The following is an 18,210-nucleotide window of genomic DNA, read 5'->3' as shown; positions in this document are numbered from 1 at the left end:
CGGGGGACGCGTGGGACCCTCGGGCCGCCTTCCGCCGCCGCCCGGTGTCACCCCAGCCCCGCCTGTTTACCAGCGGCCCCGCCCGCCCCGGCCCGGCCGGCAGGTCGGGGCGGGCGCGCTCTGAGTCACCGGAATCTAGGTGGGGCCGCCCGGAGCGGCGTCCTCGGGAGCCGCCTCCCTGCGGCCTCTTCACTTTTGTGGGGGCGCCCGCGCTCTCAGGCCACTCTCCGCTGCCGCCCGTCCCGCGCGCTCCTCCGCTCGCTCCACTCCGCTCGGCCCCGCGCCGTCCGTCAACATGATCCGCTGCGGCCTGGCCTGCGAGCGCTGCCGCTGGATCCTGCCCCTGCTCCTACTCAGCGCCATCGCCTTCGACATCATCGCGCTGGCCGGCCGCGGCTGGTTGCAGTCGAGCGACCACATGCAGACGTCCTCGCTGTGGTGGAAATGTTCCCAAGAGGGTGGCGGCAGCGGGTCCTACGAGGAGGGCTGTCAGAGCCTCATGGAGTACGGTGAGTGCCAGCCCGCCGCCGCCGCCGCCTCCAGGAAGCCCTCGGGGCTGCGGCCTGCAAAAGCCGCAGCGCGTGGTGGGCCCTCACAGGGTCGGGGAGCCGGTGCCTTTCAGAATGCCTGTTTAGGGCGAGCTGGGGCTCATGCATCCGACCTGAACCAAATGCAGCAGCGGTAGCTTTGGGTGGCTAACACCAAGCTCAGAAACAGAAAAAAAAAAAAAAAAAAAAAAAAGAAAAGAAAAAAGAAAGAAATGGCCCTAGTTCAAACAGTATAGTTTTTTTTTTCCTGGGTTTTATCAGTTACGTACGAAAGATTATTTCAAGCATTGCAAGTTTAGATGAGTAAATCTAATGAACAAAGTTTCTTGGAGACTTGAAATTTCTCTTCCTCCTGTTTCTTCTTATGATTAAAATATAAATATTGAAATAACGTGCCTCTCCTAATATCAGTGGATTCGTTCAACTTGATATAGCTGAAAAAAACGTTCCCATTAAAAAAAAACCCCTTCAGGCAGTTTTAGCAGTTAACGATTTCAATAGCTACTTCAGTCTTTTTTACCGGTCTGGCTAGTTCTTGTTAGCTCTTGTTCTAGGGAGTGTCCTTTGGCTTAAGCATGGCATTGCTGTTTAGAAAACTTAATTATTTTAATCTGATTTGAAATCTAAAAAGCAAACACATTCCCTACACCCGCGAAGTGAAGCAGAGTTGGCAAATTTAATGTACCTGGGGTGTGCCATTTTCCCAGCATGGAGGAAGCTCCCTGCTTGCCTTGCTGATAGTCAGGATTGGAGCGTGGTTCTTGTTTGAAAAGGCATTTTCTTTCACAGTGGGAAGCCCCCTCTCCTTGCCTAGGGGTGGACGGGAATCACAGCTGGGGTCTACTGTGATTAGCAATGTGTGTGGGAGAGATGGGGGGTTGTGAGAGCCTAATAAAACCTTAAAGCCAAATGGGCTTTACCTACTGGGTTTAATAGTTTTAAACAGAGAAAGCAATCTACCCTGCCTGTTTTCAATTCTTACTATTATCATTTACTTGATTCTTTCTTTGAAGTGGCCCAGGGCTTCCAACCCAATCCTGTTTGTGTTTCTGGGGTACTATATCAGCAGCCTAGTGCCCTTTCTTTTGTGTAATCCTTTGGACGTCCTCATGATGAACTTCCCCCACAGAAGCAAGCATGGTCCCCATTAGCCGGGTAATAAAATGTAAACACTGCAGAAAATTCCAGCTTTCCTTGCAGTTTGTGTGTTTTCTTCTCTGAAAACCCATACAAACACTGCGCCACTTCAGGTCTGTATCATCTCCGGTCTTTTAGGTTTTTTTTTTTTTTTTTTTTGAGACGGAGTCTCGCTCTGTCGCCCAGGCTGGAGTGCAGTGGCCGGATCTCAGCTCACTGCAAGCTCCGCCTCCCGGGTTCACACCATTCTCCTGCCTCAGCCTCCCGAGTAGTTGGGACTACAGGCGCCCGCCACCGCGCCCGGCTAGTTTTTTGTATTTTTTAGTAGAGACGGGGGTTTCACCGTGTTAGCCAGGATGGTCTCGATCTCCTGACCTCGTGATCCGCCCGTCTCGGCCTCCCAAAGTGCTGGGATTACAGGCTTGAGCCACCGCGCCCGGCCATGGTCTTTTAGGTTTTTAAAGGGAATTCATTGTTTCTTGAAATAACGTACCTCTATCTTCTAGTTAAAATGCATCTGAACTCAGTCTTGTAGGGGACCTAACAGATCTGCGTTTGTGTTTTTAAACATACTTTGATAATTATACCCTACTCCAAAGACTAATGCAGACCCAAAGTATACGCAGTAATCCTCCACATATAAAGTAAGGTCAGTGTGCCTTAGACTGGGGGGGCGGATATTGGCAGAACTATGATCAGTGCTACTGCCGGGACGTGATTTGACCTGCAAAGCTCTGGCTGTGACCACAGCCCTCTTGTGAAACATGCACAATGCCATTTTTATTTTTCTTGGCTTGCAGGATGAGCTCACCTTTTTAGGGTGTGGCTGTTCCACCTTAGACTGATACATTGCTTTGTATATGGAAGGCAGTAAGCAGGTCTTTTTTTCTTAGTTTGGTTGAATTTTTAATTAGAAGTCTAAATGTTAATTTTTTTCATTGTAAAGAAAACACTAACCAGTGTATAGTTTATAATTCAGTTTGACATAGAAATTGGTCCTTAGAAAAGCTCGATTTTCTAAGTGGATCTTGAAAAATCTCTTTATAATGCAGCATGACTGATTTTCGTAAATGGTAGTAGCTTTAACAACTCAATTTAATTATTCCTGCTACCTTTGCAAAGGTAATTAAGTGCCAGTAATGCATTACACACACACACGGCTCTTGCTGAAGATCTAGAATCAAATCATGAATCTGGGATCTGCTGTCATGAGGTGATTGTGGGAAGAAGACAGCAGATATGGAGCTACCCCTGGCTGTTTTAGTCAAAGATGAGTTTAAGTGTTTGTTATACTTCTGTGCTCATCGCCACATGCACATTGTCTAGTTTGGCCTCACAATTGTAGAAGCTGTGTATAACAACACTGTAAGGTGATTATTTAGGAGTCTATGAACTCTAGATTTTCAGATAGCCTCAGTAAGGCCTTACTGAAAACCATATATTTACATGAGCTTGTACTTTATCTAAAATGAAGTAAGCAGTTTACACACACTCCCACATATGCACAAACACACAGTATCTTGTGCAACAAGGAATAAGGTTGATGGCTCTGATTAAAATGAGATCTCCGTATAGAGAACTGAGTGTGTACATCCACTTTGAAAAACTTCTTCATATGTACTAGGCAATAAATATTTTGATTTACCGTTGTAACTATTAAGAAAGTCTTTTTATTACGAACTGTTTCAGCACCTCTCTTATTAGATGATGTTCATAACAATATATTCATTTTGGTAGTAAAGACACAGGTTATTCCTGGCAAATATTGACAATAATCCTAATGAGTATGGATGTTTTTATAAAGATAAATCCTTAGAACTATATAAAAAGCAGAATGTTATATTTTTCACTGTTACTGACAGTTTAAGAATTTCAGATGACCAAATCACCTCATTTTTCCTTGTGAATGAGCCAAATTATTTGCTGAATACTTTCTTTGACATGATAGTACCAGCTAAATTAACACCCAGCTTAAAACATTATTTGATTTTTTTAAAAATCATGGTTTATATTTGTCAAAACAGGAAAAGAAAATCTATGGATTAATGATTGAAATCATTCAAATTTCACCTATAAATAAAATGTGAAATTTAAATGTATGTTCACTCACACTAGTTTTGCACCGCTGGCACCTTCTTTTCCAGTTTTTAAGAAAGAATACATCAGGAGGATATTTTCGGCCTCAGCTGTGTAGATTTCAAATCGCAGGCAAGCTCCAGCTTGTTCAAGTGGAGAATAATGGCGATAAGTTTGTGCACCAGAGTGAAACAGGGAGTCAGTGAGGATTGACGAGTATTTGCCTTGAATCCAAACTGGGAAGTACAAAGCCTCCGTTGTTGTTGTTGTTGTTGTTGTTGTTGTTTAACCAAAGCCACCCTTTGCATACTGCAAACGCATCGATATTTTGTTTGTTTTTAACATGAAATCACTGTTGGACAAGTCAAAGAATCAGTATTACATGAAATAGTTTTAGGTCAGTTAGCCCTGTGGCTCTCAAATGCACAATAAATAAGCAAAGTAAGTACAAGTCAATAGTTTACATTAGTCTAAATTCCTCTTAAAGCAGGGGTCCCCAACCCTGAGACCACAGACCGTTACTTCCACTGATTCTACATTATGGTGAGTTGTGTAATTATTTCATTATATGTTATACAGTGTAATAATACTAGAAATAAAGTGTATAATAAAGGTAATACCCTTGAATCATCCCAAAACCACACCCCAACCCCAGTCTGTGGAAAAATTTTCTTCCATGAAACTGGTCCCTGGTGCCAAAAAGGTTGGAGACTACTGATTGAAAGGACTTCATTTTGAGATCATACCCCTGTGGTTTTTTCAGTGGGAACTGGGTAGTGAAAGGTATTAAACTGTTCCTGGCTGGGTGCGGTGGCTCACGCCTGTAATCCTAGCACTCAGGGAGGCCGAGGCAGGCAGATCACTTATGGTCAGGAGTTCGAAACCAGCCTGGCCAACATGGTGAAACCCTGTCTCTACTAAAAATACAAGAAATTAGCCGGGCGTGGTGGCGGGCGCCTGTAGTCCAGCTACTCAGGAGGCTGAGGCAGGAGAATGGCATGAACCTGGGAGGCGGAGTTTGGAGTGAGCCGAGATTGCGCCACTGCACTCCAGCCTGGGGCACAGAGTGAGACTCCGTCTCAAAAAAAAAATACAAAAAAAATTCAAAAAAATCAGCTGGGCATGGTGGCGGGCGCCTGTAATTCCAGCTACTCGGGAGGCTGAGGCAGGAGAATTGCTTGAACCCAAGAGGCGGAGGCTGCAGTAAGCCAAGATCATGCCACTACACTCCAGCCTCGGCAACAGAGTGAGACTCTGTCTCAAAAACAAAACAAAACAAAAAACTGTTCCTAATTTATGAAATTTAGGCATTAGCAGACAGATTACTCTTTGCATGAGCATGTATGCATTCAAGTCCTTACACAGCAAAAAATAAAAAGTTGGCTACTCTATTGATTTAATAATTTTTAAAAGTACGTATGATTTATAAAATCTAGAATGTTTAGGACCCAGTAATCTAGTCCAGGCCATTCATTCCACATGTGCCTCTCTCAGCAGTAGCCACCGTAGACAGCCTCAGTTTTTCTCAGTGTCCCCTAACTTGTGTTTGTCCTGTAAAGGGATGCAGACTACTGGGATGTTATAATTAGAAGGGAATTAAAGTACACCAGATTCAAGCTTTCACCAAAGCCCGCACCCATCCATAGCACCCGTGACTAAGCTTTGTCTCTTATTCAACAACTTAGTTCTGTTCCCTGGATGATAGTTTGTTTCCAAGTACTTCTCTTAAACTGACAGAGCTGTGTAATTCCTACTTTCCAGTCTTCTTTCATTGACAGATGTTCAAATATTTGAGGGTAGATCCCAGGTTCACTGCTAGTTATCTTGTCTTTAGATTGACTTTTCCTGTTTTCACCCCATCCTGTATAGAATGACTTCTCTTCTTGTTGATTAGATAAATCGTCTGAAAGAAGGTTATTAAGGGTTAAAGTAACAGAGAGCAATGGAGTAGTCAGGTTCATGAGACCATGCAGAGCATGTAAAGAATCTCACACCAGCTGTGGAATGCTCTCCCATGTATTCTCCCTGCCATCTCTCTGTTGAGCCATTTAACTGCCTTCCTGAACTTCTGCAGAATGGTGTCTATTTATGTATTTTTTGGGGGGCCTATTATGAGTTGTCCTCTAGAGTTTTGCTGCTCAAAGTGTCGCAAACCAGTGCAGCAGAATTATCTGGGTGGTTGTTGGACGTCCAGTGTCTTGTGCTGGCCTAGGAATCAGAATCTGCATTTTAACTACTTCCCGGAGGAGGTAAGCACTTTTAAGTTTCAGAAGCACTGGCCAAATCACTGCAGATTACCTCCTCATTGAATATGCAAAACTATATTTTTGAATACATCATTCTCCCATGCTTACATTTAGTTGTAGGCAGGATCTTTTTTATTTCTTGAACTGTGGTTTTATCCAGTTTTCAGTTCCGCCTATGTTTGGCTTAAAGAGCGTTATAGAAACAGTATGAAGAATCTGACAAAATCTTGGATGATACAGAATCTTTGGTGTTATTGACAGATGAATCCTGTATTCTGGAAAGGGACTGGACTCTGGCTGGGTGCCACATTAGTGTCATAAGGACATCGAGTAAGAGGGTAGGCCACGTTTAAAACTACTGAAGAATGCAGCAGATTCATGAAGAGGAGGACTACCTTTGGGGGGAAAATTAGTGATCGTCTCCAAAGTATTACCAACAATTTAAAAAATATTAATGATGTTCTTCTTGTCTTAATATAAAAGTTTATTTTATTTTCTCAAGCTTCAGTTTATCATTTCCAACTTGACCTTTTTTTTGAGACAGTCTCCCTCTATTGCTCAGGCTGGAGTGCAGTGGCGTGATCTCGGCTCACTGCAACCTCTGCCTCCCAGGTGCAAGCGATTCTCATGCCTCAGCCTCATGAGTAGCTGGGACCACAGGCGTGTGCCACCACACCCAGTTAATTTTTGTATTTTTAGTAGAGATGGGGGTTTCACCATGTTGGCCAGGCTGGTCTCGAACTCCCGACCTCACGTGACCTGTCTCGGCCTTCTAAAGTGCTGGGCTTACAGGCATGAGCCACCACGGCTGGCCTATTTCTAGCTTGACATTTAAGGTATTTATTTATTTTTACTTGTTTGCTCTTATTAGTTGATCTTACTAGCCTTGTAACATTTTGGGTTTTTTGTATGTAATTTCTGGAAAACAATATAGCATGCTTTCTCATGCAAAAAACTTAAAAACACTTCCTAGGAAAAACTCAGTTTTGTTGGTGACGTTAAAACACGTTGGTTTCCATGTTCTTGATTTGATGTTGAATCTTTGCAAGGGCTAGGAAACTTTGATAAGCTATTGTTCATCTAATGAATATCACTTAAATTTTAATGCTGTTGGTTTCTTTGATTACATGAACTTTTCCAAGTGGCACTTAGAAAATAAAGTTAGGACACCAAATTGCTCTTCCCTTAAGAAAATAAAACAAACAAACAAAACTTTCCTACACAGAAATGCAGCATCTATTTACCTGGAGTACTGAATGCTTTTGTGGTCTTAATCCAAAGAATGACAGTTGACAATGAGAATCCTTTCTACTCTCTCCCATACACTTACACACACACACACACACACACACACACACACACACAAATTTGGTATATAAAATAGTAATGAAAGACAAACTTACGTTCATATTAGATAAAGATGGACAGTCTCTCTTTGAAAAACTGAGGACCATCTATTGAATCATGAAAGATGTAGCTTTAGGACAAGTTCTAAAAATTGATGTTTTCCAGTGGGGTTGGTAAATAGGATAGAATTTAGACCATGATATAATATAAAAATATAAACAGCTCCTAAAGGGTTTGGTCAGTTTGTAGATAGTAGGCTCATTCTGGGTAACTAAGTGAGACCATAGCTACCTAGGGCATAAAGTGATTAACTTTTCAAAATGTAGGTCATGGAGAATACCCAGGTTCTAAGTGTCTGCATCTGAAAAGCCTCTTCTCAGACAGAACGGTGGGCTGGAAGGACCCTGCTCAGACCTGGTATGGTCTAAATGGTCATTGACATGAGAAGGCAGATTGCTTTACTTGAAGACGTCTGTTATTCATCAGTCAGGATCTTTAGAACTGTGCCAAGATTTCTGTCTTAAATGATAGTTAAGTGATTCAATGTGGGTGTTTCCGTGATGCAAGGAGCAGGTTTTACACGTTCTATTTCCAAGGCAGTCTTTCTCAAGACAAAATGTTGTTTAATTTTCCATTTTGATTTTCTTTAGACTCAGCACTTTAAATAAGCAAGACATTAACTGAATTGTTTTAAGATAGCATGGGAAAAGTTCTTAAAATATTCCTATATTTACATTCACGTCTTGGCTTTAGGTTAGGTGAATTGGCTTGCCATTTCTTTGGTTTAATTCCTTCCAAGCACTGGAAACTAAGCATAAATTATACTTCAGCTGTAATGTTAGAGGAAGTATAATAGTAATAATCTTTTTATGTTAATTTTCCTCAAATAAGTAAAATTGTTAATATTACTCTTTACAGAAATATCATACATAATTTATTTGGCTAGATTTTTCAAACCTTTATCTGTGATTGTAAAAGTTTAGTTATTGAAATACGTTCCTTGTTAGGAGGTTTTGCCTGTTTTTATTGAAAATTCTGCCATGCAATGATTTTTATTATGTTTGCATTATTTCACATGCATATATAGATATGTTTCCTTTCATTGCAGTTTCAAACTTGTGAACTCATAAAATTAAAATAATGTTTTTGCTTATTTGATTTAACTATTGGGCTTAATTGAACTTAATGATTACCAGTGGCCATTTAAAAAAATCTAAAGAAATGAAACTATAATTGACAGTGGGTCACATACTTAAAGTTATACGAACCTTTTTGATAGTGCTGCATGTGTTTTAATAAGGACTTTAATCATCTAAGTTGTTCTCGAACTTTATGGATATAAGAAACACTAATAAAATGCAGATTCTTGGGTACTACCCCTCAAGCTCTGATTCCGTAGGTCTGGAGGGAGGCACAGGAATGAGTATCATTTTAAGGAGCACTACTGCTTATTTTGCCTTTGTGGTCTATGGGCTGTACTTAGAGAGGTCTGATTAATTAATATTCTTTCCAAAGCATGGTCCCTCTTCTCTTAAAAGTTATCTTGAAGAATGAGGCAAAAGTGAGAAAAGAGGCTTACTAAGTTTAACATTTGGGCTTTATTCCTTTCTATTTTAAAATAAAATGTTCCCATTTTAACCTTATCTCTCAAATCTCTCAGTGGTCTGACAGGAAGAGCTAGAAGATTTGGAGGAAAGTAATAAAAATTGTCCATATAAAACTAGGCCAAATCAGGTACAGTCTCAGCCCCATCCTGACCTAATTTGTGTGAAAACAGTGTTTCTAGGACAGAAAAATGTTTTATCTCCTTAATAATCTATTGTGCCCCAGTCATTCATGAATCTAGAGGAAGACCTGGAAGGTGCATGGGAGTTGGAGAAGGGCATGTGGAGCCTTAGCTCAGGTTTGTCTCTAACAGATGAAGAGAGAAAAATGCATCAGATGACTGAGGAACAATCTTTATGGGATGGTGCAGAAGCTCGCAAATGTAGGAGAAAATAAAGACATGAGGTACTGGAGAAAAGTCACAGGGACACAGGAGGAATGTTTGGAGTAGTGAGAGGGCTGGGGAGTTAGTCACTGATACTACAGGAGTGTGCTTCCTCGCCATCATCTTGGAACAAGCGTTTGTAGCCTTGGTTAACAGATGCAGAGACTGAAGTATGGCCAACGGGGCAGAGGCAGGGTCCAAATGAGGTCCAGCAGCTCCAACACCCTTGCTCTTTCTGCCAGCCTCCATCTTCATTTCACCTTGACCAGTCAAATGACGTAGAATTAAGGGAGGACAAATACTGTCAGCTGTGCTGTGTTACAGAGTAAGCGTAATGTCAAGGCGGAGGACATGTGACTCATGACTCTCCTTTTCAAATGCAGTGAAGGCTAATAGGTTAAGAGTGCACAATCTTCCACGAGCAAATGAACGCATAGACTAAAGTGGTATATTCATACCACAGAATATTAATCAGCCATTGAAAAGAATGAAGTATTGATTGATGCTATAACGTGACGAACTGCATCATACCACACTCAGTGAAAGAAGCCAGTCACAAAAGGCCACATAGTATATGATATTCCATTTATATGAAAGGTCCCAAATCGGCAAATGTATAGACACAGAAAGTAGATTTGTGGTTGCGAGAAGCTGGAGGAAGAGGGGATGGAGGGTGACTGCTAATGGGCACGGGGTTTCTTTCTGGGGCGATGAAAATGTTCTGGATTGTTAGTGGAGATGGTTGCATAATGCTGTGAATATAGTAAAAACCACTGGATTATACACTTTAAAAGGGCAAAATTTATAGTGTGTAAATTATTTTTTAAAAGTCATGTTTTAGATTCAAACAGGCTGAAATCAAACTCTGTCTAAACCATTGACTAGCCGTGTGGCTATGGTCAGGCTATTTGAACTCTAAGTATATCCTTCATTTCTAAAATAGAAACAATAGCAGTGTGCACCTTAAGAAGTTATTATGAGATTTACACTACTCAGGTAACGGGGGCACTAAAATCTCCACCATCATACAATTCATCCCTGTAACCGAAAACCACTTGTACCCCAAAAACTACTGAAATTAAAATATATATATATATAAATAAAAATAAAACGGAAAAAAAAGTTGTTGTGAGGATTCAGTGAGCTCATGCATGTCCTGAATGTTATTAGGTATTACCACTAGAGGCAAGGTTGTGTGTGAAGAGGTTTTAACAATGAGGGTGGGTTGAACAATAGGCATTGTTGACTAGAATCATTCGTGTGGATAGCATGGATCTCTGTATTTCCTCAGTGCAGAATAGAATGACCCAGGGCTGGAGGTGCCCATGTATGTCTTCAAACCTAGAACTTGATTGCCATCAAATCCTGATTCTTTTTTAGGGCAAAGATAAATCATTAAAATCTATTGTAAAATACATTTTGAATACTTAAGAAATTAAAATTTAGGCAGAAATTTAGGAAAGTGGTTTGCTCCCAAGCTTGTTATAAGATCTTGTTATAAGCTAGTTATAAGCTTGTTATAAGATCAGAACTACTTCTCCACACTTAAATTGTTTTATTTAACACCTCTGCCTAGTCATAAATATATTTTTTCAATGATTATTTTCGTATGGAACCAAACATTAATATGAAACAAAGATCCCTTAAAGATATTTCCAAACATTTCCTAGAGTTTATAATCTGGATTATTCAGTACCAAAAATGTTGTTTATTATGATCATGTCGTGTTAGAAGTTGGGTGAACCTTGTACCCATTATGTGGCAAACTTATCACACGAGAAACAGATTAATGAAGTTTGACTTTAATTTCAGAGATGTAAACTTTTGCCAAAAACTGAGGGGGAAAAGACATTTCTGAGTCTCAGTATATTAACGTCCTACATATGAATTGCCTGTTCTTCCCTTAAAATATGGAGATGCTTAAGTGTTGTCAAAAGAAAAACTGTCCTTCCATCCAAATACAACTAGTAGGGGAAAAGAGCCAAAAACGATATTGATACTACGATAAGTAATTTTTAAACTTGGTATGTCTGTCTTGTTAATTGCTGTTTCTTTTTTTCTTGCAGCATGGGGTAGAGCAGCGGCTGCCATGCTCTTCTGTGGCTTCATCATCCTGGTGATCTGTTTCATCCTCTCCTTCTTCGCCCTCTGTGGACCCCAGATGCTTGTCTTCCTAAGAGTGATTGGAGGTCTCCTTGCCTTGGCTGGTAAGATTGTGTGTCAGCAATTCTTCATTTATGCCTTCAGTGGGCATCAACTTAGTAACGGTCAATTCCACAAAGAAGACCCAGACTGTTACAGTGTCTAGTCTGTTCTTGGAAAATGTATCACTAGGGTAGAAGTAACAGAGGAGAGAAGTGTTTTAAGATCTGCGTCCCTTTCCTCCTGTGGCTCATGCAGTGTTCTGTACTCCCCATCCAAGTGACAAGGGTTGTCACTCTACATGCCCCTCTCTCTCTTAGGGGGCCCTATCCACTGACTCCTCTACCCAAGAAACTAGGCTATGTCAGCCTTGGAAAAGCAGTGCGCTCCATTGTGGTCCCCAGCCCAGGCCTGCTGTGAGCCCCCTGCCGAGGGGACCTGAACGCCCCTGAACTATTTCCCTTGTTGAAAGAGTCTTGTGATCTTATGATGTGGGGCATGAAATGGTGTTCTGCCGTGGGAGGGAAGACCCTGGGAGGGGCCGGAACAGGAATCTGCAGCATAGTGCCTGTGTGGGAAGATAGTGGTCCAGACATGGGTGATGTGAGGAAATTTAGTTATTCACGTATGCAGGGCCCAGCGTGAACACTTACTGATGGAGTACAAGAACTAGGATTTTAGGAGAAGAATTATTGGAAATTGTAGTCAGGTATGTGGCACTAAGGAAATCTGTCAAGGGCAGGACCCTAGCCACAGAGTTAGATTCAGAAGTAAAACTGGACTTCCCGAGCAGGGAAGAAAGAGAAGGTGTTGATAGCGGCAAAGCGAGGCCACGAGTCATTTCTTACCAGTTTAGGCTTACGGGACCAAAGCAGACATTCAAGCTACAGACCCGAGGTACAAATACAAAGTGAGCAGATGGTCTTGGAAACAGGTCGGAAGCCTTATGACTCGAAGGGGTCTGTATGATCATGCATGAACCAGGAGGAAGGCCATTTTGTGCTGGTTCCCTGAGCTTAGGAGAGTTAAGTTCATAGAGCTGTGGGCAGCACAGGTGAGGCAGGAGGAGTGCCTCAGAAAACCGGCTGGTCCATACACAGCCCTGGCTTTCTTCACGGCACATCTGACAGTTTCTCTTGATTAAAAATAAAGTTCTTGATCTTCATATTTTCAAAGTTTGCTTTTTTAATATTAGTTTAAAATCATAAGTGACTTGGAATCACAAAAGGTATAAAGAACCAGGTTGGTGTCCACTTTCATTTCTACTTGGTTATTTTTGTAGTTTAAATTTATGAGACCCTAGCAAAGAAACACAGTTGATGTATCTTCCTTTCATGTGTCTTAGAAAACTCCATAGATGCCAGTTTAAATCACCATTAGAAATAACACACTAAGACCAGGCGTGGTGGCTCATGCCTATAATCCCAGCACTTTGGGAAGCCAAGGCAGGCAGATTACTTGAGGTCAGGAGTTCGAGACCAGCCTGGCCAACATGGTGAAACCCCATCTCTACTAAAAATACAAAAATTAGCTGGGCTTGGTGGTGCACACCTATAATCCCAGCTACATGGGAGGCTGAGGCAGGAGAATCACTTGAACCTGGGAGGTGGAGGTTGCAGTGAGCCGACATGCATCGCTGCACTCCAGCCTGGGTGACGGAGTGAGACTCCATCTCAAAAAAAAAAAAAATAAATAAATATCACACTAAGACATTAATGTTAGTTGAAAAAATCCTAGTAAATACTATATGACCCAGCATTCCACTCCTAAGTATGTATCCAAAAGAATTAAAAACAAGAACTTGAAGATACTTGTAACCCATGTTCATAGCAACACTATTCACAACAGCCAAAAGGTGGAAACAACCAGTGTCCATCAGCAGATGCACGGACAAACAGAGTGTGTGTATACATACAGTGGAATATTACTCAGCCATAAAAAGGAATGAAATTTTGATATATGCTACAACATGATGGACCTTGAAAACATGCCAAGCGAAATAAGCCAGGCACAGACTGAGGACAAATATATTATTTCATTTACATGAGCTACCTGGAATAGGCAAATTTACAGAGACAGGGAGCAGAATAAAAGTTACTCCCTGCGGGGAGGGAAGAATGGGGAGTTATTTTTAAAGAGATACTGAGTTTATGTATGGATGAAAAAGTCTTGGGTATAGACAGTGGTAATGGTTACACAACGTTGTGAATTTATTTAATGCCACTGAATTGTACACTTATAGTGAACACTTGAAAGTGCAAATGATAAATGTTATGTATATTTTACCAGAATAAAAAAAAAATCCTAGTAAAACTCTTATCCATTGCTTTCTTGTAGCATTAAAACAAAAAGATCTAGCAGTGGGCATCCACAGTGACAGGGTAGCAGAGTTACTGTTGTAAAGAAAATTAGTTCAGTGAGCTTCAACAGATTTATAGCTTAACAGTTGGCTTAACTTAGAAGTTTCATTTTGTAATTTAATACTCATCCTTTCCTTTAAAGAGTATGAAAAATAGAACAGAAAATGTATTTAGCAGAATAAAAACCCTAGAAATCTCAACACACTTTTACTCGTAATGTTGAATAAGGCCTATTTGACTTTTAAGGTATGTTTCATAGAAACAGTTGTTTTAAATTTTATATATATTCTTACATTAAACATCAGAAAAATTGAACACTGATACAATTTAAATTAGGCAGAAATTAATCCAAACTGTTATAAGGACTTTGTATATGATGAGCCAGAATTGATAAATAGCAATATTTAATATTTATTACCAAGAAAATTAGAAGTCAACGTAGAAAAGCATGGCTTTTGTATCTTACACAGTATGTGGTAGCAAATGACAAACTTAAATAGTAAGAGTTTGCTATTTAAAGTATACTGGAAGTAGATAAATATTTAATATTTGCCCTAAGATTGTCCTTTGTAAATTACAAGAGGAATGTTTTAGTTTAGTTAAGAATTAGAAGCAACAAATGAAGATACAGAAACATCTATAGCCTTTCTAGCAGTGGAAAAAAAAATGAAGAAGAAAAAGAAAACTACTTCAAGGTCCATTTGTGGAGCTGTAGAAAAGAATTCAGATGGTAGAAAAATGGTGGTGAGGACTACAGATTTCCTGATACCTTCCTGGCGGGCACAGCTACTTGGTCCCTCCTTGTGGAGAGTAGTGTCTTATGGTGAAAGAGCTAAAATTAGACCCTTTGACATGACAATGTACATATAAATATTAAGTTAAAATGATGCAGAACACACATGTATATACTCATTGTAGCTTTATAAAATCATGCATGTTCATTGAAAAAGACCACGGAAGTAGACTCGATAATGAACATAATGTTCATAATGTTCATCGAGTCTACTTTCGTTTGAAATTTATAATTTGTTTGAAATTACTTAAATACTATTACAATGGTTAATAATTGTAATAATGTGACTATTATCCCAGAGAGTTTAGAAATCTTCATGTGTTCTTTCCACATCCTCACTCACACCTCCCTAAGCACTGTGATCATTTGCTGCTTTTATTTTTCCTGTCCCCACCGCACCTCCCCATGCCCTTCCCCTTGCCCTCCCTCCACGTCTGTTTCCTCTTCAGATTCCCACGTCCTCTTCAGGCTTCTCTGCGGATTCTCCCCTTGATCATTCTCAATATCAGTTCATTGTTTCATTTAGTCATTTACTTATTGAATGAATATTCCAGTGATTTGTTATTGAATATCAATGTTGAGTCATGTGTGCATGGCTGTGTGTATATATGTGCATGCCTGTGTGTATATATACATATATATATGTAATTTTTGCTAACACTGAACATATGAAGTATGTGTTTGGAAACACAAAGATGAAAAAAATAGGTTGTTCTTTACTGTGCTGCTTTGTATTGTATGCCAGTTTTGTACTTTTTTGTTTTAGTATATATAATGCTTATGTAATATAGAATGGCTCTCCAATTATTTTTTGTGTGTGTGTGTTTTTCACATATTTGGCATATGTGTGTGATACTGCTCAGTGCCAGGCATCTCTTACACACAGTAGTCAAGAATCTTTTTTGGCCTCTGCCTAACCAGATTCCTCCTGCCTCCAGGTAGATTTTATACTTATTTCGAGGCAGAAACTTGGTGGAAGGAGTTAATCTGTCGTTACTGTGTATATATTCCTTCATGCATGTATGCATTCATACCCTGGGATTTTTTTCTTCCCTTTAGCTGTGTTCCAGATCATCTCCCTGGTAATTTACCCCGTGAAGTACACCCAGACCTTCGCCCTTCATGCCAACCCCGCTGTCACTTACATCTATAACTGGGCCTACGGCTTTGGCTGGGCAGCCACGATTATCCTGATTGGCTGTGCCTTCTTCTTCTGCTGCCTCCCCAACTACGAAGATGACCTTCTGGGTAATGCCAAGCCCAGGTACTTCTACACATCTGCCTAACTTGAGAATGAGTATGGGAGAAAATCGCCGCTGCTGAGATGGACTCCAGAAGAAGAAACTGTTTCTCCAGGCGACTTTGAACCCATTTTTTGGCAGTGTTCATATTATTAAACTAGTCAAAAATGCTAAAATAATTTGGGTGAAAATATTTTTTAAGTAGTGTTATAGTTTCATGTTTATCTTTTAATATGTTTTGTGAAAGTTGTGTCTTTTCACTAATTACCTATACTATGCCAATATTTCCTTATATCTATCTGTAACATTTATAGTACATTTAGAAGAGAATATGAATATGAAACTTAACACTTTATAAGGGAAAAAGTAGGTTTCCAAGACTTAATAATCTGATCAAGTTCTTGTTATTTCCAAACAGAATGCACTGGGTCTGTTAAGGGCTAAGGATAAGAGGAAGATAATGTTACAAATTATTAATGACCAAATATTCTAAAATAAACACAAAAAAAGTTTATTTTTAAGCCTTCAGACTATTTAAGGAAAGCAAAATCGTTTCCTAAATGCATATTGTTTGTGAGAATTTCTCATTAATATCCTGAATCATTCATTTTTGCTAAGGCTTCATGTTGACTTGGTATGTCATCTAGGAAGGTACTGTTTCGTGGTCCAAACCTGTTGCCATAGTTAGTAAGGCTTTACTTTAAGTGTGAAATATTTAGACGAAATTTTCTCTTTAAAGTTCTTTATAGGGTTAGGATATGGGAAAATGCTATATTAATAAATCTGTAGTGTTTTGTGTTTATATGTTCAGAACCAGAGTAGACTGGATTGCAAGATGGACTGGGTCTAATTTATCATGACTGATAGATCTGGTTAAGTCGTGTAGTAAAGCATCAGGAGGGTCATTCCTGTCACAAAAGTGCCACTAAAACAGCCTCAGGAGAATAAATGACTCGCTTTTCTAAATCTCAGGTTTATCTGGGCTCTATCATATAGACAGGCTTCTGATAGTTTGCAACTGTAAACAGAAACCTACATATAGTTAAAATCCTGGTCTTTCTTGGTAAACAGATGTAAAATGTCTGATGTAAAACATGCCACAGGAGAATTCGGGGATTTGAGTTTCTCTGAATAGCATATATATGATGCATCAAATGGGTTGCTATTTTTTTTTTTTTTTTTTACCATTTCTACTTACATAATGAAAACCAATTCATTTTAAATATCAGATTATTATTTTGTAAGTTGTGGAAAAAGCCAATTGTAGTTTTCATTATGAAGTTTTCCCAATAAACCAGGTATTCTAAACTTGTTTCCAGTTTGTAGTTTTTCCGTTTTTCAAATCTCGGTAAGGGAATTTAAAAAACAATGGGTAATAAGAACATGGTCTATAATGAAAAGTGGTTTTTGTTTGTTGTTTGAAGTTTTAAAGGCCTTGCTCATTTTAGGTGTCCAAAACCAATTTTTGAGTAGAGATGAATGAATTCTAGTAGTCTATTCCCTGAACTTTTTCCTCAATGAACAATACCCTAGACACACATTAAACAATTTCTCTACAGTCCTACCAACCAGAGGAAAATGGACTAAGAGATTTCTGGCAGGTTCAGACAGCCGGGGGACATCTGTGGAGTGTAGCTGAAGCCCCCTCCTTGTGCCGGGGTCCCCTTCCATTCAGGTGGTGGGGTAGCAGTCTCGATTTATTTTCCCCTTGCCCACCTTCCCATTTTATCATTTGTTACTCCTTTTCCCACCATAGGTTATAGGTTACTTCCGCTATGGTGTATGTCATTGTGAGGATGGGTGCAGAGAGTCTGGGTGGGAGAATGGAAATATTTCTCCCTAGGGCTACTGTTGGCCAGCTAGTCCTTGGCAGTGAATTTTTCTATGCTTTTCAAAATGCAAGGTGAATGTTAGAGAAATGTAATCTGGGTGGTTATACCAAAATTGAAAAGAAAAATCCACCAACTATGCCGTGACTGGTGGAGAAGTTGAAGTGGTCATTAAAAATGTTAAAAATCCCATCATTTAAAATAATACCACAGCTCCTTCAAGAAGATAATGGATATCTAGAGATAAAGAAATGTGGTCTCCTGTTATACATGAAAATTACTCCGTTTATAAGCTTCTTTAACCATGAACTTGTCTTTGCATTATTTCCCATCCAACCTCCTTCTTCCCCTCCTCAATCACACAACACCTTAACGGTGCACATTTAGGAAAAATGCAACCTCCTGGGACCAGCGAGCCTGATATAATAGAACCAGGTCAACCTCAAGTATTGATGACAAAGATAAACTAAGTCTGATACTTTGCAGAAATGTTCTGCTTCC

General features: G+C 39.9%; 1 protein-coding gene across 1 annotated transcript; it reads left to right on the top strand.

Annotated features, from left to right (window-relative positions):
• The first annotated feature begins 203 nt into the window (after nt 1–203).
• PER (p53 apoptosis effector related to PMP22) lies at nt 204–17,192 on the top strand. Its single transcript, XM_011714276.3, has 3 exons — nt 204–509; nt 11,411–11,551; nt 15,699–17,192. The coding sequence occupies exons 1-3, from the start codon at nt 296–298 to the stop codon at nt 15,923–15,925; spliced, it is 582 nt and encodes a 193-aa protein (XP_011712578.2). The 5' UTR covers nt 204–295; the 3' UTR covers nt 15,926–17,192.
• Nucleotides 17,193–18,210: the final 1,018 nt, after the last annotated feature.

Source organism: Macaca nemestrina, chromosome 5, assembly GCF_043159975.1.
Source record: "Macaca nemestrina isolate mMacNem1 chromosome 5, mMacNem.hap1, whole genome shotgun sequence".
In the NCBI taxonomy this organism is placed as follows: Eukaryota; Metazoa; Chordata; class Mammalia; order Primates; family Cercopithecidae; genus Macaca; species Macaca nemestrina.
This window is presented reverse-complemented; position numbering and strand designations above follow the sequence as displayed.

Coding starts and splice junctions, on each gene's coding strand:
- PER (XM_011714276.3), top strand. CDS start 296: ATGATCCGCTGCGGCCTGGCCTGCGAGCGCTGCCGCTGGATCCTGCCC. Junction 510..11,410: donor TCAGAGCCTCATGGAGTACG/GTGAGTGCCAGC, acceptor TTTTTCTTGCAG/CATGGGGTAGAGCAGCGGCT. Junction 11,552..15,698: donor AGGTCTCCTTGCCTTGGCTG/GTAAGATTGTGT, acceptor TCTTCCCTTTAG/CTGTGTTCCAGATCATCTCC.